General features: G+C 43.6%; 1 protein-coding gene across 7 annotated transcripts in view; it reads left to right on the top strand.

The window, feature by feature from the left end:
* scn8aa (sodium channel, voltage gated, type VIII, alpha subunit a) overlaps positions 1 to 23,769 on the top strand; it is a 43,419-nt gene extending 19,650 nt beyond the window's left edge. For 4 of the 7 annotated variants that reach the window (XM_070967834.1, XM_070967837.1, XM_070967836.1 and 1 more), the window contains 16 exons: positions 1,266 to 1,580; positions 3,150 to 3,285; positions 3,523 to 3,761; positions 5,106 to 5,279; positions 5,531 to 5,887; positions 6,039 to 6,512; positions 7,186 to 7,303; positions 7,850 to 8,004; positions 8,582 to 8,755; positions 13,100 to 13,222; positions 17,916 to 18,200; positions 18,556 to 18,609; positions 19,049 to 19,186; positions 19,281 to 19,385; positions 19,485 to 19,755; positions 19,853 to 23,769. In XM_070967834.1, coding sequence (XP_070823935.1) covers positions 1,266 to 1,580; positions 3,150 to 3,285; positions 3,523 to 3,761; positions 5,106 to 5,279; positions 5,531 to 5,887; positions 6,039 to 6,512; positions 7,186 to 7,303; positions 7,850 to 8,004; positions 8,582 to 8,755; positions 13,100 to 13,222; positions 17,916 to 18,200; positions 18,556 to 18,609; positions 19,049 to 19,186; positions 19,281 to 19,385; positions 19,485 to 19,755; positions 19,853 to 21,012 — 4,278 coding nt within the window. In that variant the 3' untranslated portion in view covers positions 21,013 to 23,769. The remainder of the gene's footprint in view (positions 1 to 1,265; positions 1,581 to 3,149; positions 3,286 to 3,522; positions 3,762 to 5,105; positions 5,280 to 5,530; positions 5,888 to 6,038; positions 6,513 to 7,185; positions 7,304 to 7,849; positions 8,005 to 8,581; positions 8,756 to 13,099; positions 13,223 to 17,915; positions 18,201 to 18,555; positions 18,610 to 19,048; positions 19,187 to 19,280; positions 19,386 to 19,484; positions 19,756 to 19,852) is intronic. The other 3 variants (XM_070967838.1, XM_070967840.1, XM_070967839.1) reach the window with 1 other exon arrangement.
* The last annotated feature ends 1,915 nt before the right edge of the window (positions 23,770 to 25,684 follow it).

The raw sequence follows: 25,684 nt of genomic DNA, 5'->3' as shown, positions 1-25,684 counted from the left end.
GTGTTGAATGCTTTGAGCACCACACATGAAATTCTACTTGGCAGGAATCTTAGACAAAACCTCAGCATGTGAAACTATGTGCATGTCAGGATAACACTAGAGGCAAGTGGGACGTCCAAACAAGATCATAACATCAGAGCCACAGAATGAGAACAGAGAATTCTTTTAATCTTTATTGATAGAGAGGCAGCTGTGGCTCAGTGGCAGAGCAGTCGTCCCCCATTAGAGGGTCGGTGGTTCAATCTCTGGGCCGCAGGCAACCCAAATTGCTCCCAATGCTGTGCCTTCAGTGTGTGACTGCGTGAGTGGTTATTGCTCATGATGAGCAGGTGGCACCTTTCCACCAGTGTGCAAATGGGTGAACGCTGGCTCATGTTGTAAACGCGGTTTGAGTGGTCAGTAAGACTAGAAAAGTGCTATATAAATACGGTCCATTTACAAGTCCAATATAGATGTCAGTGAATAATGTGGCTGTCATGTGAGTGATATTTCAGACTGAAGAGTGCTGGTGCACTGTGTGATGTTGCATGAGCTTGCATACTGTGGAGCATATAGTGGGCAAAGATATAGAAACACACATCCAGGCCCTGAATAATTTACAGCGATTACATGAATGTTTCAAAGGGAGCTTTGTTTAGGCCTCACTTGGGCACAACTGGCTCTGACTGGCAGTGGCTTTTTACTTTTACTTTACATTCACCATCTGCACAGGCAGATATTTGTTGTCACAAAAGGTGATGTCAGTGGAGCTAGCATGCTATGGCTGCAGCTATAATAATATTCGGATCAGTACTTGCAGCGGATGGATGTTATCATGACTCATGTACCTCTCCATGTTGTTTCAGCTGCCTCTGTGTGTGTGTGTGTGTGTGTGTGTGTGTGTGTGTGTGTGTGTGTGTGTGTGTGTGTGTGTGTGTGTGTGTGTGTGTGTGTGTGTGTGCGCGCGTGCGTGTGCGTGACCTTGACAGTACAGAATATCACTGACCTAATTATATATTTCCAGCTTGTTTATTAAGTCACATGACTGCTGCAGCAAGATATGCCTCCTCAGGGAAAAGCGTCCTGTCCTGGTTTTCCACACCCCTTTCATCATGACCTCAGGAACTGACGACAGACAGCATAAAAATGATGGTGCAATCAATTGTAATTCAGAAAAACCTTGGACTGCATCAGTCACACAAATGTCACATCTCCTCTCCTCTCCTCTCCTCTCCTCTCCTCTCCTCTCCTCTCCTCTCCTCTCCTCATGCGTCCTCTACCTCCAGTCCCTTCTCAGTATACCCGGCTCGCCGTTCCTGTCCCGCCACAACAGCAAGAGCAGCATCTTCAGTTTCAAGGGCCGCAGTAAGGACGTGGGCTCGGAGAACGAATTTGCCGATGACGAACACAGCACTGTGGAGGAGTGTGAGGAGCGTCGGGGCTCCCTGTTCAGCCCTTATCGGCGGAGCAGCTACAGTGGCTTCCATGGAAAGAGGAACAGCACGGTGGATTGCAATGGCGTGGTGTCGCTCATCGGCCCTGGGCCCGGCGGACGCCTTCTGCCTGAGGTGAAAATAGATAAGGCAGCTACTGACGACAGTGTAAGGAAGTCAATGAGTAGACCTATCTAGGCATGGCCCCCCTCTCGTCCGTTCCTTTTCCTTCTCGCTCTCTATCCTCTACTCTGTCATCTTTGCAAGTCCGTATGTATCTCTTGGCTAAGCGCTCGCGCCTCCCCTTCCCCAGCCCCTGCAGTGTATGCTGCCCTCCAACAGTAGACAAAGGATGGAGAAATAAATAAATTTTAGAGTGAATATACTATAGCCGAGATAGGTTAGTGGAACTGGGTCTATCAGTGACTTCCAGGCGATTTTGTTGTTTGATTTGAACGATGAATGTCAGTGTTTTGAATGTTCATATCAAATTTTTTTATTCATACTTGCATCATACTCACACTATCATACAGGCACTGATCAAACAGACCTGACTCTATTATCCCTCTGCATCCCCATTGGCTCATAAAATTTTGGTCTATATATAAAAGCCTGATTAATATTTAATACAAAACTTCATGTGCGGGATATCATCAAGTTCCTGTTGAACACACTTTAGTGATAAAACACAGTTTCTGTTAACAAACAGCATATAATGATGAGTTAATATAGTCCAGTGTGTTGATGTGTTCCTCCTCCAGGCATCCAGGTCCTCTGCTAGCCTGTGTGGGTAGATCTACAGTAGGAGGCGGAGGACACAGAGGGGACCAGCACTATAGAGCCACAGACACTTTAATCTGCTTCCCCAGTACACTGTTAATATCCCAAAGCAGAAACACAAGTAACACACACCATCCTATCAGGCCTTAATGGTATCGTTCAAGAATAAAAGGAGGGCTGCTGTCCTTGTCTGTCTTTACCTTTCTCTGTTTTCCAAACTCTCCCTGGTCAACATTAGTGAATTAGTTGTGTCTCATTCTAGTTAGCATGGTAGATTTAGACCCCTAAATTAAAACAAGCATGACATAGACAAGTAGAACAATGGCTATGGTGTCTGTAATTTCCTCTCCTTCTCTTTGACTTTGAGCATGCTCATGCATGACAACTGGATGGATCTGAACTACCTGCCTCCATATGATCTCGTTACAATGCTCTTGACTTGATGGTTGCAATATAAGTTGTATGGTTTCAAAGTAGGAAGATACAATAGCATCAATTTGGAAGTAACATTAAAATGGCCAGATTTGGGAGACATTTCGAAAAATAACCTAATGATTATATTGCAATGGCAGCAAAGCCTCCATTATTGCATGACAGGACTGAAAATGCATTCATGCAGAAGCAGTTCTCCTTGCACTATGTCTCACAATCCATTTATTATTTAATCGGGATGAGCTAATTACATTCAAACACAATTAGGTCAAGTAGCTCTAGACCACTGCTCCCACTTTGGCTGAGACCTGCATGCATTTACAGCATACACACATCTTCCTTGAAACCAGCATTCGGATAGAAAAGAATGAAAGATGCCCTGCCCCCACCCCAAAAATCTGATCCTCAACTATTTTTTTCCTGCCATTGCTGTTGTGCACTTCCCTCCGCCGGCCACCGGTGGTGATGTGGGATGGTGTTCATGTCCTCTCCATGGGTGCTTGATTCTTCCTCTCCTCCTGACAGCCAACTACTGAGGTTGAGGTGAAGAAGAAGCTGTCGGGCTCCCTGATGGTGTCTGTGGACCAGCTCAATACCTCCTTTGGGCGGAAAGAGCGGGCCAACAGTGTCATGAGCGTCATTACCAACACACTAGTGGAGGGTACTGCCACTTTAACCCAGCTATTTAACCTGCTCTCTCATTATTCTTTAACTAGGGCTGCTCTCATTGGTTGATTAGTTTGACATGAATTTCCTGCTTATCTGCTTTGCATATCCAGCAGTACCAGATACATACAGTGCATACAATTTCTGTCTATGATTTGATACCATTGCATGCGGTATGCTCAAGCACGCAAGTATGTTTGATTGTGATGTGTGATCCGCGCTATGTCTTCAGAGCTGGAGGAGTCTCAGCGCAAGTGTCCGCCATGCTGGTATAAGTTTTCTAACACATTCCTGATCTGGGAGTGCTCCCCCACGTGGATTAAGATCAAGGAGATTGTGAACCTGATTGTCATGGATCCCTTCGTGGACTTAGCCATCACCATCTGTATCGTCCTCAACACCCTCTTCATGGCCATGGAGCACTACCCAATGACCCCCGACTTTGAAGACATGCTGTCTGTAGGCAATCTGGTGAGTGGCAACCTTTTTGTTCTTTTATTTTTGTCTGAGTAAAAGTCTCCTCTGCTTCCTCTTTGCAGCTCATAGAGAGGTGTTATTTTTGGGAGTGTAATTGGCAGCCCTTTCATTGCCAATCTGGAGTTGAAAGGGAAAAAAAAAATTCTCAACCCCCCCTCCCCTGCTGTTTTCTTGTATCCATGCTGTTCTCATTTGTTCACACACACACACACACACACACACACACACACACACACACACACACACACACACACGTTCCCTGTCTTCTCCTTCTATCTCTGTTTCTCTCCTCTGGTTAAGTGGAGCTGCTGTTTGCTTCAGTGGGACCTCTCTGCTGGTTGGCTGACTGGTGGGAGGCCTGCATTAATATTTCATGGAGCCTGATCGATGAGCTGCTCTAAAATGGTGCCTGAATCATGGCTTGGATAATTCAACCTGGCCATTCTCACTATTAGCATTTTTAAGGAAACACAGTAAATCCTGCACTCTGGTTGTTGTGTCACTTTTCTGCATTACATCTGTAAACATATGCTGCGTCATTGTCCCACAAAACAAGATGCATTACAGATGACACAGGCGTGAGTCTATCTATCTTTGAAGAACAGCTCAATGTGTGTGTGTGTGTGTGTGTGTGTGTGTGTGTGTGTGTGTGTGTGTGTGTGTGTGTGTGTGTGTGTGTGTGTGTGTGTGTGTGTGTGTGTGTGTGTGTGTGTGTTGTGCACATAAAAATGGACAGGAGCACAGAGATGTGTTATTTACCACTGCTGCTCCAGAATAATTTACCATGAAAGGTCAATGGGTGGTACAGGTGGATATTTCTAGGTGACCTTGATTCATGAGTCATCGTCTTACACACAGATACACACACAGACACCCACACACACACTCGCAAACCTTACATATGGTTACTGTATGTTGTGCATTTATTCATTATGTGCGCTCTATGAATGAGGCTAACCCTCACCAATCTATTAGAGCTGTTACGAGGCCTCAGAGTGCCATTTTATCCTTACTGACTACAGAATAGCTGGCACACACACACACACACAGACAATCACACAGACACACACACACACACACACACACACACACATACAATTAACTAGATGTGCTGCCTCTTTAAATGATTGGATTTATCCTATCGGTAGTTCATTAATATGCAGGTACCATAAGGGTAATATACTGTTATGTATTTTTCTTTAATGCAAACGTCAGATGGGTCAGAACAAATATCATAAATTTCAACACTCATCATGCTTCATGCTCTCGTGTGTTCTCTGAAGCATGGTGTTGAGCCAAATCCATTTGTTCACATCTGTTCTCTTTCCTATCTGCCAGGTGTTCACGGGGATCTTTGCAGGGGAGATGCTTTTCAAGCTGGTGGCCATGGATCCATACTACTACTTCCAGGAGGCCTGGAACTGTTTCGACGGTTTCATCGTGACGCTGAGTTTAGTGGAGCTGGCTCTGGCTGATGTCGAGGGCCTGTCTGTCCTGCGGTCATTCCGATTGGTACGTTCTCATTTTAGCTCCTTTCTGACATAAATGAAAACAGAGATAGCATGTGCAGTTAGTGTCTTACCATTTGGAATATGCACATTTTGTACCTCAAAGTCGACCTTCGCATTGTATGTGCTTGCAGACAACATGTCTGCATGTTTGTACTGTTTTTACTCGACTGAAGCAAAGCAGCAAGGGAGCAAAGCTGAAATGTAATGACTGAATCATATCCATCCTACTCTTTTCCACCCACCCCACTTCAGCTGCGAGTGTTTAAGCTGGCCAAGTCATGGCCAACCCTCAACATGCTGATCAAGATCATCGGTAACTCTGTGGGAGCCTTGGGGAACCTGACTCTGGTGCTGGCCATCATCGTCTTCATCTTTGCTGTGGTGGGCATGCAGCTGTTTGGCAAAAGCTACAAAGACTGTGTGTGTAAAATCGCTGCTGACTGTGAACTTCCCCGCTGGCACATGAATGACTTCTTCCACTCCTTCCTGATCGTCTTCCGGGTGCTGTGCGGTGAGTGGATCGAGACCATGTGGGACTGCATGGAGGTGGCGGGCCAGGCCATGTGCCTCATTGTCTTCATGATGGTCATGGTCATCGGTAACCTGGTGGTGAGTGTCCAGGCTGGGAGGGTGTGCAGGGTTTTCCAGAGAAACAGCACACTTGTTGGCTCTCTAAGCTTTCTTAAAGAAATTATTATGTGGTCAGAGAAAAATTAGCACATGACATCCAGTTTCTGATTTCTTATTATGTGTCCAAAAGGTGTTGAACCTGTTCCTTGCCTTGCTGCTGAGCTCATTCAGCGCTGACAACTTGGCTGCGACAGATGACGACGGCGAGCCCAACAACCTGCAGATTTCTGTCATGCGCATCAAGAAAGGAATTGCGTGGACAAAAGCGAAGGTAAGGATACTAATGGCCAGTCTGCTGAAGAAACCGCCGATGGAGGATGAGCAGAAGCCTTTGGACGACATGTATGACAAGAAGCTGAACTGCATTGCTAACCACACCGGGGTGGACATCAACCGCGACCTGGACTATGCCAAGAATGGGAACGGCACCACCAGCGGTATCGGGAGCAGCGTGGGCAAGTACATGATTGATGAAGACCACATGTCGTTCATCCACAACCCGAACCTGACCGTCTGCGTGCCCATAGCTGTGGGAGAGTCTGACTTTGAGAACCTCAACACAGAGGACTTCAGCAGCGAGTCAGACAATGAGAACAGCAAAGAGGTCAGTGAGAGCAGTGCATATATACTGTGTATTGTCCACTTCTCGTGGTTTATCACACTTATCACATTATTTTCCAAGCACTTTTAAAATAATTTATTTTACAAAATATATACATGCAGATGTTGTAATGATCAGTGTTTTGTTGTTTTTTGTTGTTTATTATCCTCAGATGCTCTATATGCAATGTCCTCTCTAAAGAGAGTAAAGCCATGGGTGTGGCTGGCTACTCTGCACCGTTAGAGACTACCATAACTCAATAGAGTCATCTAGAGTAGCTGGAGCAGGCAGGCAATGTGGATGAAATGGATATCTGCTGATGTATTTCTTGGGATGAAATGCATTTAAAAGCCCTTCAGAGCAGATGATCTGCCATTTGATATTCCATTTCAGTGTTCATGTGGATGATATATGACTTTCAGGGTTGTTATGATGTCCATCTCAAGCCTCTGTGATCAAATAGTAATCAAGGGTTTTTTTCTGTTTAAAGATTGAGTGCAATTTGAAAATAACATGAAAAATACATTTCCGGTCTGGTTCCAGAGTGCTTCCTGAGTTCAGCTTTCTTCATGAAAATGCGATTTCTTAGCCACACAATGCAAAACCGACGTGTTTGGGACCCACTTAAATTTCGTCCCTGTGTTGTATGTGTGTGCTCATACATGTGTCTCTACAGCTGGATGACACCAGTTCATCAGAGGGCAGCACCATCGACATCAAGCCAGATGTGGAGGAGGTGGTGGTGGTGGAGACGGTGGAGGAATACATGGAACCAGAGTCGTGTTGGACAGATGGTGAGACCCCCGCTCCCACTGCACCCATTACCTCCACTCCACAGCACAGAGACTCCCCCTGGGCTGAATGGAAATGATAGGGCGGCGGGGTCAAGGACAGTTTTATTATGAAGGATCACTCACCCGTGGAGACTCCCAGCTATTTATTAGTCTGTCTGTCAGTTAGTCTGTCTATGTATGATACGTACGCTAATACACTTAATACATAACAACATAAAGCTTCACAGATAATTATTCATACATGAAGCCTGGGTTTTTTTAATCCCGTAATAGAAATCATAACACTAAAAGGGAGGGGTTTTTCCTACTTGCCTGATGATAAACCATCCCAAAACCTGAATATGAAACTGAAAATGAATGGGCGTATTTTGGAAAATGTTGTTCCAGTGAGTAAATAATTTTAGGATTTTGTAGGCAAAGTCTGGTCAAAACAAGAAAATTAACTGAGGCTAAAAACACCAAGTATTGGTATCAAACTGCACGCAGAGCAATAAATAAGGAATCCAAACTATATCAAATGTGGTCTCCTCTCCTGTGTGTCCTCAGCGTGTGTGGCCAAGTATAAGTGTTGTGACGTTGACATCACTGTGGGCTGGGGGAAGAGCTGGTGGTTCCTGAGAAAAACCTGCTACCTGATAGTGGAGCACAACTGGTTTGAGACCCTGATTATCTTCATGATCCTCCTCAGCAGCGGTGCCCTGGTAAGGAGGCCTGAGCATCTACATCCTTCGCACACACAGAAACACAGTCACATAAAGCCTTTAAAACACAAAGCAACAGCTGTTTAAGAAGCTTGAGACCACAATTTACATTAATCTTTACACATTTCTGACTGATTAAAGGTAAAATAAACACACTAAACAGGGACCTGTGTGTATCTACAGTATGGCAGTGAGGAGGAAATTAAGTCAATCTGTTTGGTTGCTCAGTCTCAGAGCTGCTGGGTCGGGGAGGGGCCAGGGGCGCCTGAGATTAATGGACTGTACAATTTATCAAACGCTGGATCTCTTTCTAGGGATGGAGAGGGGCCTTGCTCTCAAGCATGTCAAATGCTACAAAAATAAGAGCAGAGACAGCTGCAAATCTACATGCACTGTGCAGTCATTTGAAATATTTCACACAGGACAGATTTTTTTTTTTTTGATACAGTAAATCACTGTGAGTGATCAGCGATGAGCGGCCTGTAGTGCTGCGTACAGTTCCATTAGTGGAATCATAAATCATGAGGTGTAATATTCCCCTCACCATCTTCGATCTATGTTTCCCATTTCTCCACAGGCCTTCGAGGACGTGTACATCGAGCAGAGGAAAACCATTCGGATCATTTTGGAGTACGCCGACAGGGTGTTCACCTACATCTTCATCCTGGAGATGTTGCTGAAGTGGGTCGCCTATGGTTTCGTCAAGTATTTCACCAATGCCTGGTGTTGGCTGGACTTCTTCATTGTGGATGTAAGTCCAGCTCTTGTTTCTTTTGCTCTGTCGTGTGCAGTAGACTAGAAGAGCGATTACTTGGTCCTCAACCACACCCTGGTCCAACAGCAACACAAAGATCCGTACAGCCTCAAACAGCAGAGCTAAGGCTAATTCCTCTTCTGTTCGGTCTGTTTTGACCGTAAAAGTAAAGTAATAATCTGTCCTTTGCTTTATTAGATTACATGCACTTCATATGACATATAGCTACAGGATATAACGTTTTTATAACTCTGTTTAAGTGTTGCCCCTCTTGTTGTCTGTCGGGTGTGGTTAGGTTTGAAAAGGTCAGGTTATAATCGAATACCTGCTTCATGGCATGCATTAGGTGAGAGGGCACGTGACTTACAATAAAGAAGAGTCTTTATTTTGTCTACTCACACTGTAAGGGCAGTGTTTTACAAGACTGTATGGCAGTCTGTCCATTTCAAGCGCACACATGCCAGAATCACCTTTTACAGCTCCATCAAGCAGCAGTCCCCGTTTTTTATTCATCACTCTGAGATGCTTGAATATGCAAAACCATCGTCTGCTTGTGAATTAAAACTCTTTATCTGGGGTGCATGCGAGAAACTTTTTTGTCTGTTTCCCCAATACCCGCAGATATATTTGCCAATTCTAATGTGAACGCACAGATATTTAAACACAAATTAGAATCTGGCAATCAATAACCAATCTAGTTGATCAGCAGCCATATTCAAGTCATGCTCAGAGCAATGGGATGTGTCAAAGATGTGTCTCTGTAAAGCTGTCTTTGCCTGTGTCTCTGACCTGTACGATGTTTGATATGTGCCTTTGTCCTCTCTCTCTGTGTACTTCTCTGCTCCTTGTGTCAGTCAAGACTGAAAGACCAGAACACGGAAAATTCTTCACCCTATTCTTACACATTGGTATTGTGAAGTTGCTCAGATGTCTGTGAGGGATTTCAGTGAGGCGATCGTTTTAATGGCTAGAAGCTTAAAGTATTTTAATTTGTCATAAACTTTGAATTGAACAGAAGAAGAATTTCCCTGACTTCTGACTTTCTGCTTGAACTAACCACCTCTCCGCAGTGTCCAACACCTCAGCCAATACCCGTGAATGGACTCCTATCAATGGCCAGAGGTTGCCATGTTGCTTCATTATAAACTCCTGTACCCCAGACCCATGCAGCACACACACATTTATTTTGTACCACAGATAATGTACACTTCTTTTTTTACATTTTGCATTTATACATTTTTACGTTTCTATGGCTTAAAGTGACACATAAGTACATAAAGACTTGATGAAACCATATAGTACACATAGAGCTTGAAGGAATTCAAATCATGCCACACTGTATTGATTCTGGTTATTGTCATTGTAGACTCCCTCCCTGTAGGTGTGTTGTCAAGCCCAACACTTGGGACAGTGCAGGGCACCACGTTTCCCAAGTTGTTACAACATGTTACAGAGAGTGACGTCCCTCCTTCCCTCCTCCCCCGTCCTCCTCTCGTTCCCTCTTGAAAGTGTAACCTCAGGAATGTGGTGATATTGTGCTGAGATGTAATGATGGTGGGTGACAGGCGGCTGGCGGTAAGTTTGGTCTTCACTAGCGCTCCCCCTCAAAAAAAAAAAAAAGTCTGGTTTGTGTTGTGGCCCCTGCCGTCCTGTGTCGTGGGGTGAAACCATTGCTATGGACTCAGAAAGGGGGGGCACCATCATTAGACCGGCCTGATTTATGCGAGTGTGCTCCTCCTCATTTCCCTTGTGTTACTGTATCTTTCTGTTTCCCATCTGATTTGTGTCTTCCTGATTTTCATTCTAAGAACATTTTTTGGATTTTATTATGCATCGGCTTAGAAATGGCAGAATAAATGTAATGTTGGAGAGCATTATGTTCAATCAGAAATGAACCCAACGTGATATTTGCAAAGTAAAGTCGTGTATCTGTAATATTTCGCTTACATTGTAGGACGAGCAATCCACGTGTATCTTATAATAGCATGAAGAAATAGCTAGCGTAGACAGTATAGCAGTGACACTGATGTGTGTGAGTGGGGTTGATAGGTGTCATACTCCATTCATCTTTCTTTTTTACTCAGATTATTATCATTGTTTTGTTGTGTTTTTCCCTTTGTTTTTTAGTTTGTTTTATTTCTGTTTGGTTTGTGCTATCGTCATCATGGGATCACAGCCCCAGATGTCATTGGCCTTGCCTTGCAGAGCTCTGAGAAGGACGCTGAGGCGCTGAGGTCTCTACCACACAGCTGGCCCAGCAGGGGGCCAGAGGTCAGGCACCCCAAAGGGGGCCTCTCCAAGGGGTCAGGCTGAAGGTGACAATTACCCCAAACACTGTAGTATAGATCAAGGCAAAATCTTTATTTTACTGTCTCCCCACCAGAACAGCTGCTCACTTATTCAAGAGACAGGGTTATTGATTGAAATAGGGGCTTTGTGCCAAAGAGTAAGTACAGAATCTAAATGGAGGCCCCGTCCGGGATATTTCTGGACCCGATGTTTGAACATGGTCCAACATTCACACATACAGTAAGAAGCCTGAATCCATGCCGCCGCCTTCTCTGCTGTTCTTTCCATAGCCGTGATGCATTCCACCCGTCAATGGTTGAAAAGTTGGCCTTTTTGTTGATAATGGCATCAGTGAAAATGAAGATTTTGCCTGTTACAAACCTCCCTCCGTGACTTTGGTAAGCTTTGAATGTTGTGTACTTCTTGCGGTGAGTTTGACCGGTTGGTGTCGGTGGCTGGTTGGAGGTGCTTTCACATGTGTTCACTGTTGATATTTTTCCTTATTTGTAAGGAACTGGTACTTCTCCTGTTTCAGTCCTTCCAGCATCCACACTGGGAAAATTGCAGTTTAAAAAAAAAACATAAAAAAGGCTTCCTGTGATCATGTATTCGTTCTTGAGTAAACAAATGTCTCTCTGACTGAATTTATAAGACTTTGAGCTGAATTCTCATACAACTGCCCACTCCTGCACTTTCCATCTGGAATAATCTGCGTTCAGCCAAAGAATCCTTCTTCACAAAGCTTTCCTGTGCAGCAGACAGCCTGTAATGGCCATCTTGAAGTGACTTCATCAAGGCTAAATTGTCCCTGCACCTCTCACCACCCCTCAAAGAACATTAGCAGGGATTATTGACCACACTCCCCATCATCCATTTCCTCCTTTGTTAGCGATACAACACTGTATGTGTGTTCATCTTACACCAGATACACGGCCCAGAGCTACAGGGGATTCATTATTACTGAGCTTAGGACACTTTTCCTGAATTCATTTTGATTTATTACGGCGATAAGAGTCCTGTACATTTACGCTGTTGCTGTGAATGGCTGCATATACAGTTTTGTGAAATAATGACCTAATTTAAGGATTGCTTAGTGTTTCTAACTAATGATAACACACTTTGAGCATTCTTTGGCTGCAGCAATACCCTGGCGGCTGCTGTCGGACATGGAGAGGGGCTGCACCAGTTTCTTTGGGGTTGTGTGCTGTTATTGTTAACCCTTGTTAACTGTGTGTAACTCGACTGTACTCTGTGTATTTTTGTCCTTTCAGTGCCATCCAGTGCTAATAACTATATCCGATCTGCCCTTACTCTCCATCCCTGTTTCTTGTGCGTGGTTCATGTGACTGTGGCTCTCCTATTTGACTCTAAATGCTGTGTAGCAGTTTGATTTGATGTCTGAGAAAGAAAATGGCAAAATGACACACTTGTACATGTTTACTTGTATTCTTTCTCTTAGGTTCCGTTAGTTTGTCTGTCTTAAATTATATGGGATTTTATGCCTCAGCCCAAGAGCGACATGGAGAGACAATGTTAGAGGGGCAAGGGTAAGGCTCTCAAGTCTGTTGGGTTTTTATCAGCTTCTACAGGGTAACCTCTCTCCTTCCCTCCCTCCCCAACTCCTCTTCCTCTACTCTGCCCAGTCCCTTCGCTTGTATCTTTACTAAATCATGTAGCACTCTTTTCTGCCTAATTTACCCTCTATATGAGTCTTATGTCTCTATCTCCTCTCTTTCTCTCTCAACCACAAATTTCTTTGCAGGTACAAAGGACTTTTCACATCTCGTCAACTGCCCCAAAATAACAGACAAACAATCCCTATGGCCTTCTGCTACTAAAAATACTACGCACATAAAACCTATACTAAACATTGACCTTCTCTCTCAGTGTATATACATGTATAAATGCAATATTATACATGCATATACATGCATAGATTTATGTGTGTATGTCAAGCAACTCTCCGCCTATGCCAGGGCCGTCTCTCTTCCCTAGTGAATATTCTCACTTCTAACAGTTTGGAACCTCTTTTGCTTCTCTGTTTTTGTGTAGGTGTCTATAGTCAGCCTTGTAGCTAATGCGCTGGGCTACTCCGATCTAGGGCCCATTAAATCACTCAGGACACTAAGGGCCTTGAGACCCCTCAGAGCCTTGTCACGTTTTGAAGGGATGAGGGTAAGATCCAAAGCTAAGCAGCTGATCCTTCCGCATGCCCATTCAACAGTTTAAAGCATGCTAGAACTGATCTAAAAACAAAGAGGACAAAAAAAGAACTCCAAAATATTGGGGGATTGTTTTTAAAACCAGGAAATGAAAGCCAAGAAGTCACCTTTCCATGCGCAATCCTGTACCATGCCTTTGTTAGAGCGAAAGAAGTCATGATGCAGCTGGGAGACTGAGTAAAGTAACAGTAAAGTTGTATTGCCAGCAGAACAACATTTCAATTGAATTTCCTAAACAAAAAAACAAAATCTACAAACAAATTGGTTTGTTCCATAATACAAATTACCCAAAGAGCAACAGAAAGATTTTTTTCACAAAGCTGCCTCATCACATAAGTGACAAACTAGAAATTCTGATTACTTCATCTTACTTTGTTTCTTCTTGATTGGCCAAAGTGAATGTGAAAGTGGTCAAAGCTAACCAGACGTACATACCATCTCATAGAGCATCCAAATCAACAAGTAGCTCCTCATTTGGCCTGATTCTCAATCACTGCTTTTAATTGAGAACACCCCTCCCCTCCACATGCCCCCAGTCCTCCACCCCACCCCACCTCCTGCTCCCATATCCCCCCCCCCACCACCACCCCCCCACCCCCAAACTCACACCATCCCTCAGTGCATCTGGCATCGAGAACAACCAGCAGGAACCAGGGAGCTGCAGGACACCAGAACCTCTGCCCCACCAGTCACACCAAAACTATGCAGGGCGGCTGCCAAGCGAGCACTCAGAGGCCCATTTGTAATAGAAGATTCAGCGGTTTACAGAGCAGAAATCAATCGCTGTGACAGTAACTCTGACAGCTACCTCTGCCTAAAACACACAGATCTGATTGGTTGTCTCTGTGACTGGTGGTAGCGATAGGTTGCACCTGGTTGTTGTCACCCGTAGTCCCTCTTGTCTCTTTCTTTCTCTCTAACTCTCGTGATCTCATTCTCTTTTACTACTCACTACTCTTGGACTGGTTGCATTGTCTTCTAGTTTGAGCTTCCCCTCTTCACCTCAGCCCCTCCCCACCACCTCTTCCTCAGCCCCACATGTGCAGCACTGTGCAGCACCAACCCCCCCCCCCCCCCCCCCCCCCCCCCCCCCCCCCTTCTTCCACAACCCCTGACCCCTCCACTACTCACTCCACCTTGGCCCGGTTTGGCTGGGCCGGACCGCTGGAGGGTCACCACACTCTCTCCTGCTTGTCCAGGATCTTTCTGCATCAGGGACTGAGACAGAAACCACACACTCACAGTGTTGTGGCTTTGGGAGGAAAATATTTGTTAAGCTTCTGCCAGTGTCAGCACTGTGGGTCATTCCCACCTGACCGACAGATCTGCTAACAGTCCATTCTGGTGGCAGGTTATTGCTGTAAATTTTTCAAAACATTGTTCATATTAAATCTTTTAAATCATTTTTAGTGCCTTCCTTTGGGAATGCAGGCAGAAACTCAGCAAATATGCTAGGCTGCCATTTCACACAAGGCATTACTGCTGTCATGTCATGACACCACATACTGTAGCACATACAGCAGGCCCTGGCTTCCTGTTGCCTTCCACTCCCACAGGAAGTGAAAATGGGAGGCAACAATGGGCCCAGTTAAACTCTGACTTTTGAGTTCTGGGTCTGGGTGGGTGGTGGCCCGTAGGTTGACTAGCGCTACAGCGTTCGGACAACACTCTCAACCCTAGACAGACAATGTGTTGCCCCCCTTTAGCACGCCCCAAAAATGACAGACCGGCAGGAGAAGAAGGCCTGTGCAATTATCTAATGGGTGGACTGATTGTAAATAAATTGTGAAGTCTCATTCATACTAGATATCCAGCGACTAAAATGTGATGCCGTTGCACATGAGCAGACATCAATGCTTTTAGGCCCTGGATAGGCTTTATGGATGTTGTCAAGGATATTTCACTGAAATTTTATAGTTTCAATTGTTAATTTGGGGATGGGAAATAGACTTGTTCATGAGATTTTGTCATTTTTGGGTTTGGAAATCTTGGCACATTTGCTTCAGTAGAATGTATTAATGCCAGCACCAATGCCCCTATGAATGACCTCATTCAGTGGGGGTATGTGGTCAGAGAGGTGAGGGTGGCCCAGTCACGCAAAGGGAAACAAACAGAGGAATTTGATCCTGCTGTATAAAATTTTTTTTACGTCTATGTTCATCAATTGAGTTACCATTTTGTTTGAACTGAAAATGGAAAATTCGAGGTCAAAGCAATACATAAATGAATAGGGAAGTACATGAATGGAGAGATGACACCGTATGAAAGAGATTCTGGAGAGTTAGAATGATGAGAACTTCTATATTCCCGCTGGTTGAGTGTCACAGCACGATGCATCGCAGAGGCCAACGCAAATCAACAGCGCCGAGCGAGCAGTGCAGCTTCAATTGGACACATTGCACTGCTTAACATGCAATGATTATGGGCTGCTCTGACTTTGTACTTTGCTCTCTCTTTCCCTTAATGCTGCTTTGTAATCTTGGTCCTACTTTTTTGAGCAATGCATTGTACAGGAATGACAACATCTTTACCCCAGTTTCAGTCAATCCCCTTTTTTTCACCCTTCTACCTGACGAACCTGCTGAAGTTTAAGTTACACTAAAGATTTTGAAATGCCAATGACTTAAGTATTTTGCTTTTCGCCACTTACTAAAAGCATCAGTCATCATGGGGTCTTTGGAAATAACCTCTGAGCCCCAATCACTGTAATGGCCTGTCAGCAGGCTAACACATATTTCAGACTAATGGTGTCTCAGCTCAGCCATGCTGTGCTGTAGATATTTGTCAGACACCCATACAAACCATGTAAATATCAGAATGGCTCGTCAGACGCACAAGCAAGCAAAGCTTCAATCATTATGTCTTTAGCCGCTATCTCTCTATCCACACATTTCTCTATTTATTTATTTATTGATTTGAGCGGTTCTTGAGATTGCACAATGCCATGTAACACGCATGTACTATAACTGCCAGTGCACATTATGCATTTTTGAAAGCCATTTTCCCTCTTTCTGAGAATGCTTTCCGCACAGCATGGCCTAATTCTTTTTTTGAACACTGAATTTTTGAAAGCGGTTCAATTGTACCTCAGATCGAGCAAAGAGTCATTCTCTCAGCGAGTGCATGGCAACACTGCAGGGGAAAGGCTTTAAACTCTGATTTGTGTTTTATTGTATTTGAAAAGTATCACCCTAAAGCCATCTCCTTCCCGCATTCGACATTTGATGACGCAGTATATTAACAGCGTGCAGCACATGTGAAATCTACGAAAGCACATTGAACACGAGTCAGCCTGTGAACGCCATGTACACGCTGAGAGAATCCTGCTCTAGAGCTCCTCCCTGTCTGTTTGTCATGAGGAGGGAATATGGCTCCACAAAACGAGTCTGCCAAAGACATGCATGCTCAGCTGTCTGCCTGAGAGCTGCTGGTCGGCCTGCCTAACACTGGTAGTAAGCGGTTCACTATGTGCTGAGCTTTTACTGGCTATGATAAGTATATACGGGAAATCAGACTGGATTGATAGACAGGTGTAGATTTTGGGGTGGTGGTGGGAATTATTTTACTTTAATTGATTTTTTTTCCCTTTAGTGTTGTATTGTTGGACTTAGCTATGGAAAAGGGCCAGTGAGATTAAGAATATTGACTGTCTAAGGTTGGGGTGGTTAAGAGTGGACACTTCATAGTGGTATGGCAAACACTTTTTTATAAGCTTTATAAAGCAAATATGCAGAAAAATACGCACATGCATTTTGTCCAATTATAAACTGTAGTCCTCACGACATTGTCAAATGCTCCAGTTATTATTTCATGTTTCTGTTATTATTTTGCATTGATATTTATCTAATATCTACACTTAAAGGTGAAATAATAACAGGAGTATTTCACAGTTCTTTCAATCCTTGGGGAGACAAAGCTTTAGAAAACAGCCACTGAGAAGTGGTGTGTGTGCCTGAGTCTGTCTGTCTGTGTGTGAGAGTGAGGTGTGCTCTGCCTGTAACCTTATGAAAAAAAATAAGGATTAAACATGCAAAGTGTACAATTAATATAATACATGAACTCACAATGTTTGGCCTGATATGATATATAGTAACTGTCATGCATGTACAACACTGCATCAGTTTAGCACCACATGCTACACGTCAGTGACATTCATGTCATGTGTAAATTAATGACTTATTATTATTACAAAATGTCACCAAATTTTATACACAAACGTTATGATTTTTACATTATAAGCATGTGATTCTTATAGATTTCTTATTTTGGTATTTTCCTTGGTATGTGCATGGGTGTGTGTGTGTGTGCGCGCGTGCTTGAGTATCCCTGAAGCACTTCTAGCTGCATGTTTCAACAGATCAAAGAGCATCTCAGAGTCACATCAGTGCTGCTCTAATTAGAACGGATCTTCACACATCAGCATGTACATCACAGAGGAGCGCAGCACTTACTTTCGGCTGCTTCAAATCATAATCAGATTGAACTGCTGCTCTTAATGCCAGCTGCACCAAAGTGTTGCATAGCTTTTTTAAGTGTTCAGTGTAACGCCATAACAGTATGTAGTGTCTTGTCGGTGGGGTTGAATGAGCTGCGTTTGCTTCCTGGTTCTCACTCTGTCATATCCTGTCTTCCCTGGTCTGGTCTAGGTGGTAGTCAACGCCTTGGTGGGTGCCATCCCTTCCATTATGAATGTGTTGCTGGTTTGCCTCATCTTTTGGCTGATTTTCAGTATCATGGGGGTCAACTTGTTTGCGGGCAAGTACTACTACTGTTTCAATGAGACATCAGAGGAATACTTTCCCGTCGACGTGGTCAACAACAAGACACAGTGCGAGGCCCTCATGAATCAAAACAATTCCGAGGTCAGGTGGAAGAACGTCAAGATCAACTTTGACAATGTGGGCGCCGGCTACTTGGCCCTGCTGCAAGTGGTGAGAGTGTCGTTCCTCTTCTCCTCTCTGTGTGACTCCATTTCTTGTTTCATGCTAACTTGGTTTCTCATTTTCCTATGCACAATTTTTTTTGTCTTTCTGTGTGTCACCTGAGAGTCTGGTGTTACTTCAAGCTCCTTTTGCTTCCACAGTGCTCTGAGGCTGTCTATTGTTCAAGTTCATTATGTATATCACGTGTTTCTCCGTGTCCTTTTCTTCATCTACTCGTTTCTTTCCATGAACAAGCTGTACCACAGGACATGCATCAGTTTCGGTTTGAGTTTGAATGTTCTTTCTGTATATTATTTGTTTTCGGTTTCTGCACATTGATTTAATTATCTGTCTCTTCTGAAAGGCCACCTTCAAAGGCTGGATGGACATTATGTACGCAGCTGTGGATTCAAGAGAGGTATATTCATTGCTTCTTCAGTAAATATTGTAATGCTCATTTATCTTACTGTGTGCAAGACTGTGAACAGGCAGAACTTAAAGAAAAAGTTTGACATGTTGGGAAACAGGCTCATTCGCTTTCTTTGCTGAGAATTAGATGGAAAGATTGTACTCTAAGTACGAAGCCACAGCCGGCTAACTTCACGTAGCATAAAGGCTGAACTAAAGAGGTGCAGATTTTGTTATCTTTGGACAGAGCCAGGCTAGCTGTTTCCCCCTGTTTCCAGTCTTTGTGCTAAGATAAGTAAGTCAACAACTGGCGGTAGCTTCATATGTACCGTACAGATATCGATCTTTTCATCTAACCTTAAGTAAACAAGTCTGTTTCCCAAATAACTGTTTCTTTAAATTTGTTACTAAAACATAAAACTACGTTCAACGTTGTGCCTCCCTCCAAGGTGGAAGACCAGCCCGATTATGAAGTCAACATCTACATGTACATCTACTTTGTCGTTTTCATCATATTTGGCTCCTTCTTCACCCTCAATCTCTTCATTGGTGTGATCATTGACAACTTCAACCAGCAGAAGAAAAAGATAAGACCCGTTCTTTCTCATTGTCCAATGTTAGGAGTTTCCGTTTGTAAGCATTAGAATATGATTATAACCAAATCTTTGATTATCCCTTTACTTTGGAGGTCAGGATATCTTCATGACAGAGGAACAGAAAAAGTACTACAATGCCATGAAAAAACTGGGGTCCAAAAAACCACAAAAACCTATTCCTCGACCTCAGGTATGTGTTCTCTCTGGGACCAAGTGTTCACATTATTCACAACATGATGCTTTTAGTTGGATTCCCCAGTAAATCTCTTTGTGTCCTCTCTCCTCGTAGAACAAGATCCAAGGCATGGTCTTTGACTTTGTGACGCAGCAAGTTTTCGACATCTCCATCATGATACTCATCTGCCTCAACATGGTCACCATGATGGTGGAAACGGATGATCAGTCGGATGAAACAGAGCTCGTCCTCTACTGGGTCAACTTCATCTTCATCGTAGTCTTTACCACAGAGTTCTTGCTGAAGCTCTTTGCCCTTCGTCACTATTACTTCACCAATGGCTGGAATATCTTTGACGTGGTGGTGGTCATCCTCTCTATTGTCGGTGAGTGAGAGGGGTGAAAGACATGGAACAATGAGGGAGGGAGCCTCTAGACGTCTGTTGTATTCTAATGGTTTTTTCATCCTTTCCTTCCTCTCAGGCATGTTCCTGGCTGACCTCATCGAGAAGTACTTTGTGTCACCGACCTTGTTCAGGGTGATCAGGTTGGCTCGTATTGGCCGTATTCTCCGTCTGATCAAAGGAGCTAAGGGCATCCGGACTTTACTCTTTGCACTGATGATGTCACTGCCAGCCCTGTTCAACATCGGTCTACTGCTCTTCCTCGTCATGTTCATCTTCTCAATCTTCGGTATGTCTAACTTTGGCTACGTAAAACACGGAGCAGGCATCGACGACTTGTACAACTTTGAGACCTTTGGCAACAGCATGATCATTCTGTTCATGATCACAACGTCGGCCGGATGGGATGGCTTACTGCTGCCCATCCTCAACTACCCACCAGACTGTGATCCCAATTTGGAAAACCCTGGTACATCCGTGAAGGGCGACTGTGGTAACCCCTCAGTGGGAATCTTCTTTTTTGTCATGTATATCATCATTTCTTTTCTGATTGTGGTCAACATGTACATTGCCATCATCCTGGAGAACTTCAGCGTGGCCACGGAGGAAAGCGCCGATCCACTCAGTGAGGACGACTTTGAGACGTTTTACGAGATCTGGGAGAAGTTCGACCCCACTGCCTCTCAGTTCATTACTTTTGCCAAGTTGTCTGACTTTGCTGACGCGCTGGAGCACCCGCTTCGTGTGCCGAAGCCCAACACTATAGAGCTGATTGCCATGGACATGCCCATGGTGAGCGGCGATCGCATTCACTGCCTCGACATCCTGTTTGCTTTCACAAAGCGAGTTCTGGGTGACAGTGGTGAGTTGGACATGCTAAGGCAACAGATGGAGGAGCGTTTCGTGGCAGCCAACCCCTCCAAGGTGTCGTATGAACCCATCACCACCACTCTTCGCCGCAAACAGGAAGATGTCTCTGCCAGAATTATCCAGAATGCCTACCGCGCCCACCTCATCAGGCGTGGCATCATCTTCAAGCGCCACACTTTTACTAACAATAAGCTTGAGAACGGCGGGACCAACCAAGAGAAGAAGGAGAGCACACCATCCACTGCCTCTCTCCCCTCTTACGACAGCGTGACCAAACCTGACAAGGAGAAGCAGGACGAGAACAAGGAGGAGTGGGCCAGGAAAGAGAAGGACAAAAACCAAAAAGATGAGTGGGAATCCAAGTGTTAGGGTTCAGTGACTCTCGAATTCCAATAAAACACAGTGAGATGAGACTCTGAGCCCAAATCCAACAAATGTAGAAAAAGTGATCATTTGCAAGTAAGAAAAAAAAAACAACAAAAACATCCAAAAAAATGTTTACAGACTCAAATACAACTGAGGCAATGTGGTTTCTTATGTCGTCAAAGACAGCTGAACCAAACACAATCAGTTTACCACGGAACTTTGCTGCATAGTGACCAAGTTCATTAAAATGAGGAACAAATGCAAAATGAAAAACAGTGACTCACGGTGTGCTGGCCAGTGGCACACATCTATGGGGATCAACTGCCAAGGCACAGAAATCTCTGCTAGATGATCGGAGAATTGCAAAATCCCTGCCACCACAGAGTGTGGACCCCCGCAGCAAAGCTCCAGTGCTACGGGACTGGATCATACAGATCCCACTAGAACTGTGTCAGCAGTCTAAAGGAGCGTCTGTAACTCTGCGTTTACCATCTTTATCAAGAAGAAAACAATAATCAACCAAGCAAGTTTAGCTAGGAAGGAAACACTAGCGAGGGAGGGGGAAACCCAGAACAGTAGACAAAGATTTTTTTGTTTGTTTGTGCTGAGTATACTTGCATCTTTACATTATTTGAGCAGCAAAAAAAGATAACATTTAGCCCATGTCACTAGTCTTTTCATCTCCTCTTTGTTATACTGACATTGAAAAAGACATTTTCTACATGGGCTTTCACACGGACCGGTAGGGGTCATTAGTCATTGTTTTGACTTGGGCTGAAGGAGACTTGCTCAGACCGAGTTCCAGATAAATAATAATTATTGTGCTCGTTCAATGCATAGAAATGACTTGCATGAAGGCATGTGTTGATCAGGAATCATGCATGAGTAATCATAGTCCACAAGACACTAATTCTCAGACCACTGCAGTGGCTTGACTATAGTTTGAGGCTGTCCATTGGGGAAATTACGAGAACCACAACTGGAAAATGAAGATCTTGGATAATGATATGTGGAATATCGGGGGAATGATAGTGGTACGATCCTGCCCTTCACCAGTTTTGCTTTTCGACTGACAGATCTTTTAATTGAGCCCTTAATCAAACGTTCAGGTGAATGAAGGATGTAAGCACTCAGAGGCAAAGTCTCAGTCAGATCAGCCAACAACACAAACGACAAAATGTTTTTTTGCTGCTCTGAATGTTAGTAGTGCAGAAAGAGTGTGGAGTGTATGAGTATTCGGAAGCAGACTATCCTCAAGTTGAGGATGCACAGATTTGGAGGGCCATGTCAGTCGTCCTGAACCAAATCTGGGGCTTACATCTCTTTGTTTACTTACATCCATCATACAGTCACTTTCCTTACTTACCTGTGGTCCCTGTTACGGCAAAGACCAGCCGGTGTTTCATCCAAGGAATTCACATCGGGCATCAGTAAGGTTCAGGTGTGCTCAAGGATCAATAGGTATCCTCTCGAAATATGGTTTTATTTTGTATTCATACTCCTTTCCTTGTTTGTTTTGGGCTTGTGGAAGTACTGAAAACCGCATTTAGGTCGATCCATTAGACAGTACTCCTACAGATTAATTCATATCAAGTTCCTCTTTTTGTACTCTGTCAGCCCCACATCAGAACTTCCCCCGTGAGTGATGTCTTAGTGCTTTTCGGACAATTTGAGTTGCCAGCTTTAGAAATACAAAGCCTTGAAGTCCTTCTCTGATGTCCTTGCGATGCAATCATTCTCAGAAAAGGCTTTGATCAGTGCGAGTGTCACTGACCGTCTGAAACAGCAGAGTTAGCAGAGAATCTTCACAAGGACATGCCTTGTTGTGCCTAGCATGTATGGAAGGTGGATGGCCAGGACGAGCTTGAGGTGTGGACTGTAGAATTAAATGGATTTTGTCTGGTGCGTCAGGGAGGTGGATGGGTGACAAATAACTCAGTATAAACGTGGACCAATAAATATGTAGAGCCTCTCCCTTCAGGGTTTTAGACTGACTGCCATGAGTACGAGAGGGAAACGGAAGAGCAGAAGAGAATCGTGCTTTGGTCGAAGTGCTGAAAGTCCAATGTTTGTCAGTGTATCATTGTGCTTTTGTGGGACCTCTTAAACACTGTGTGGTGTTGGACCCAGGCTCGCACCATCTTTTCACATACTTGCAGGCTTTCAAATGCTGTCACCCGCTTCAAAAATAATTAGCCAGAGATGGGGATAGAAACACGAACACTTGACGAGATAAAACATCAGCAGGCCTCACATTGACGCAGCTATGTTGTATAATAAGCTTTGTGAGTGTTTTTCATAAAAAACCTGAGGCTTTGCCAAGTCGTAGACAAAACACAGCTGCCTCCTTAGGTGTTCCTGCCATTTGTTTTTTTACACAGGAGTGATGGTCCTATTTATAAATGGATGACTGGACATACAGCAAATCTGGGATCCATTGCCACACCACTAATGCCATTTGGTGTGTTTAACACTGCCTGTACCAGAACCCCCTGTCTGTAACAATAACTGAGGTCTGTTTACAATATGAGGTCTCCAAATCAGTTTGGCTGCTGCACACTGAAACCAAATACATTCCCAATGAGAACCACAGGAGGAGGAGTGAGTAATGTCATCCAATTTACCCATGTTCATCTTGGATGTAATGTTTTAGAATGATACATTCACACTTGAAAAAAGACAAAAAAAGACAAAAAAGAAAACACAAAAACATATGTACAGTGCAGGCTATGATGTAAATGGCACAATTGCTGAAAAAGAACGAACTTTTTGAGAGAAACTATAAATATTGTATTATATTCTTTTATTTTATCGGCATGCTTTGTTGTGTTTTTTTGTAAATACGGAATTTTAAAAATGTTACTACTAATAATCAAAAAATGAATAATAACAATAATATAGAATGGCTTCCAGCTATGCCCTTTGTCACATTTGTTACCTTTTGGATTTTTTGAGACACTTTTCACTTTGTTGACGGAAATTGAATGAAATATAGATATTATATAATACAAAAGATAAATACATGTATACATATATGTCTATATGTATATAAACAGAAGAACACTGTTTGTCACATTTGATTTATGTGCAACACGTTCAGTGGATGTCTAAAACTGGTTGTTTCCAGCACCCTTCTATGTTGGGGAATAGCTCATGTGCGATGTTACTGGAGCTGCTTGCCATGGATTGTAGCCTGATCATGATGAAAGGATAATGTTACCAGCACATTTCTCACTTACTGTCATATCTCTCACCTTCACTGAGTATACAGGACACACCCACAATCACGGACACAAACACACACAGGTGACTCTCTTCACTGCCCGCCAACCTTACCAGTGATCTCTTCCCCGAGGACGTCAGCTGGTGTGACTGACTGCCTCTTGCACCCTGAGACGGTATCTACCCCAGGGCCTTTTTCCCATACCCACACATCAGTGCCATTACAGCTCAACATGCATACAATCATGTACTTGCTTCTCATCCTCACATTTCTTTTGTTGAAAATGGTTTGTTTCTAGTGTTCCACTCAATGGCATGTGCCTTTTTTCTGCTTTTTCTGCGAATTTGGATGTCGATACCACACTGAAAAAAATGAAAAAGAAAAAAAAAAATTACAAAAAATGGACCAAAAAAAAAAAAAAAAACATGTTTTCAAACTGTGCAGGGTGGGGGTTTGGGGGTGAGCACAACATTAATCAGGGATGTCGAGTCAGAAATACTGCCAGAGGATCATCCAGACACCCCACTTCATCTTAATATTCAACAGTGTGTGATGTTAACAGAAAAACAGCTAACTCAAAAATGTCCTGTTCTTAGTGCTATGTGTGTCACCCACTTGGCTTGTGAAAAAGCAGCTTGCCTTCTATATTTCTGTTTTATTTCTTCAATATTTCCGTTTCCATCTGAAATTTATTTTTGTATCAATATTTGATTATAGGACTCATTCTTTTTTAGCATGGTTTATTATGGGCGTTTTTTTCTTTTTCGCTGAAAAATTAAAAAGTGCTTTTCAAACTGTTGTTATCATTTGACACCGTGATAAAAGAGGATATACAGTACATTATGATGGTGTGTTGCACAACCACTTGGACTCTTGGTAAGAATATATGAAAGATTGTCTTCATTTGAGCACGAACCTTTTTATTACCAATAAAGCAGCCTTCCAGTTACAATGTGCGTGTTGTTTTTTTCAAATGAAATGTTGAGAGTTGCTCGCTAAAGGCATTTTTTGACAATTTCAAAGATATTTAGATACAAGACAGAGCCTCTAGATTTGCTTGTCTTTCTTCCCCTTCATGAGTATTTCACATTCATTGTGTCCACTTTAAGTAATGGTCACCATTTTGTGTGGATCATGTTACTTTTGTGGTGCTGTATGGGGATGCAAGTGGATTACAAAACATTCTGTGAAATGGAGCTGAGTGGTGCTGTGGCAACAGGGTCGTGAAAGGCAGCCTTTCAAATGTAATGTACTTATTGAATTTGTTAAGAGCCCTGTGTTAACATCCCCCTCACAGGCATAAGATGGACTAAAGCCCCATTATTATGCAGTCCATCTGCACTGTGATGCTCTTGTTTGTGGTCCACCATAAAGTAAATAGCCCAGAGTTATGATATCAGAGTCACCAGCTCCATAACCTCATGAGAACAGGGCAGAAATAGCCATGTTGGG

Source organism: Chaetodon trifascialis, chromosome 8 (assembly GCF_039877785.1).
Source record: "Chaetodon trifascialis isolate fChaTrf1 chromosome 8, fChaTrf1.hap1, whole genome shotgun sequence".
Taxonomy (NCBI): Eukaryota; Metazoa; Chordata; class Actinopteri; order Chaetodontiformes; family Chaetodontidae; genus Chaetodon; species Chaetodon trifascialis.
The sequence above is the reverse complement of the archived record's forward strand: the minus strand, read 5'-3'. Positions and strand labels throughout refer to the sequence as shown.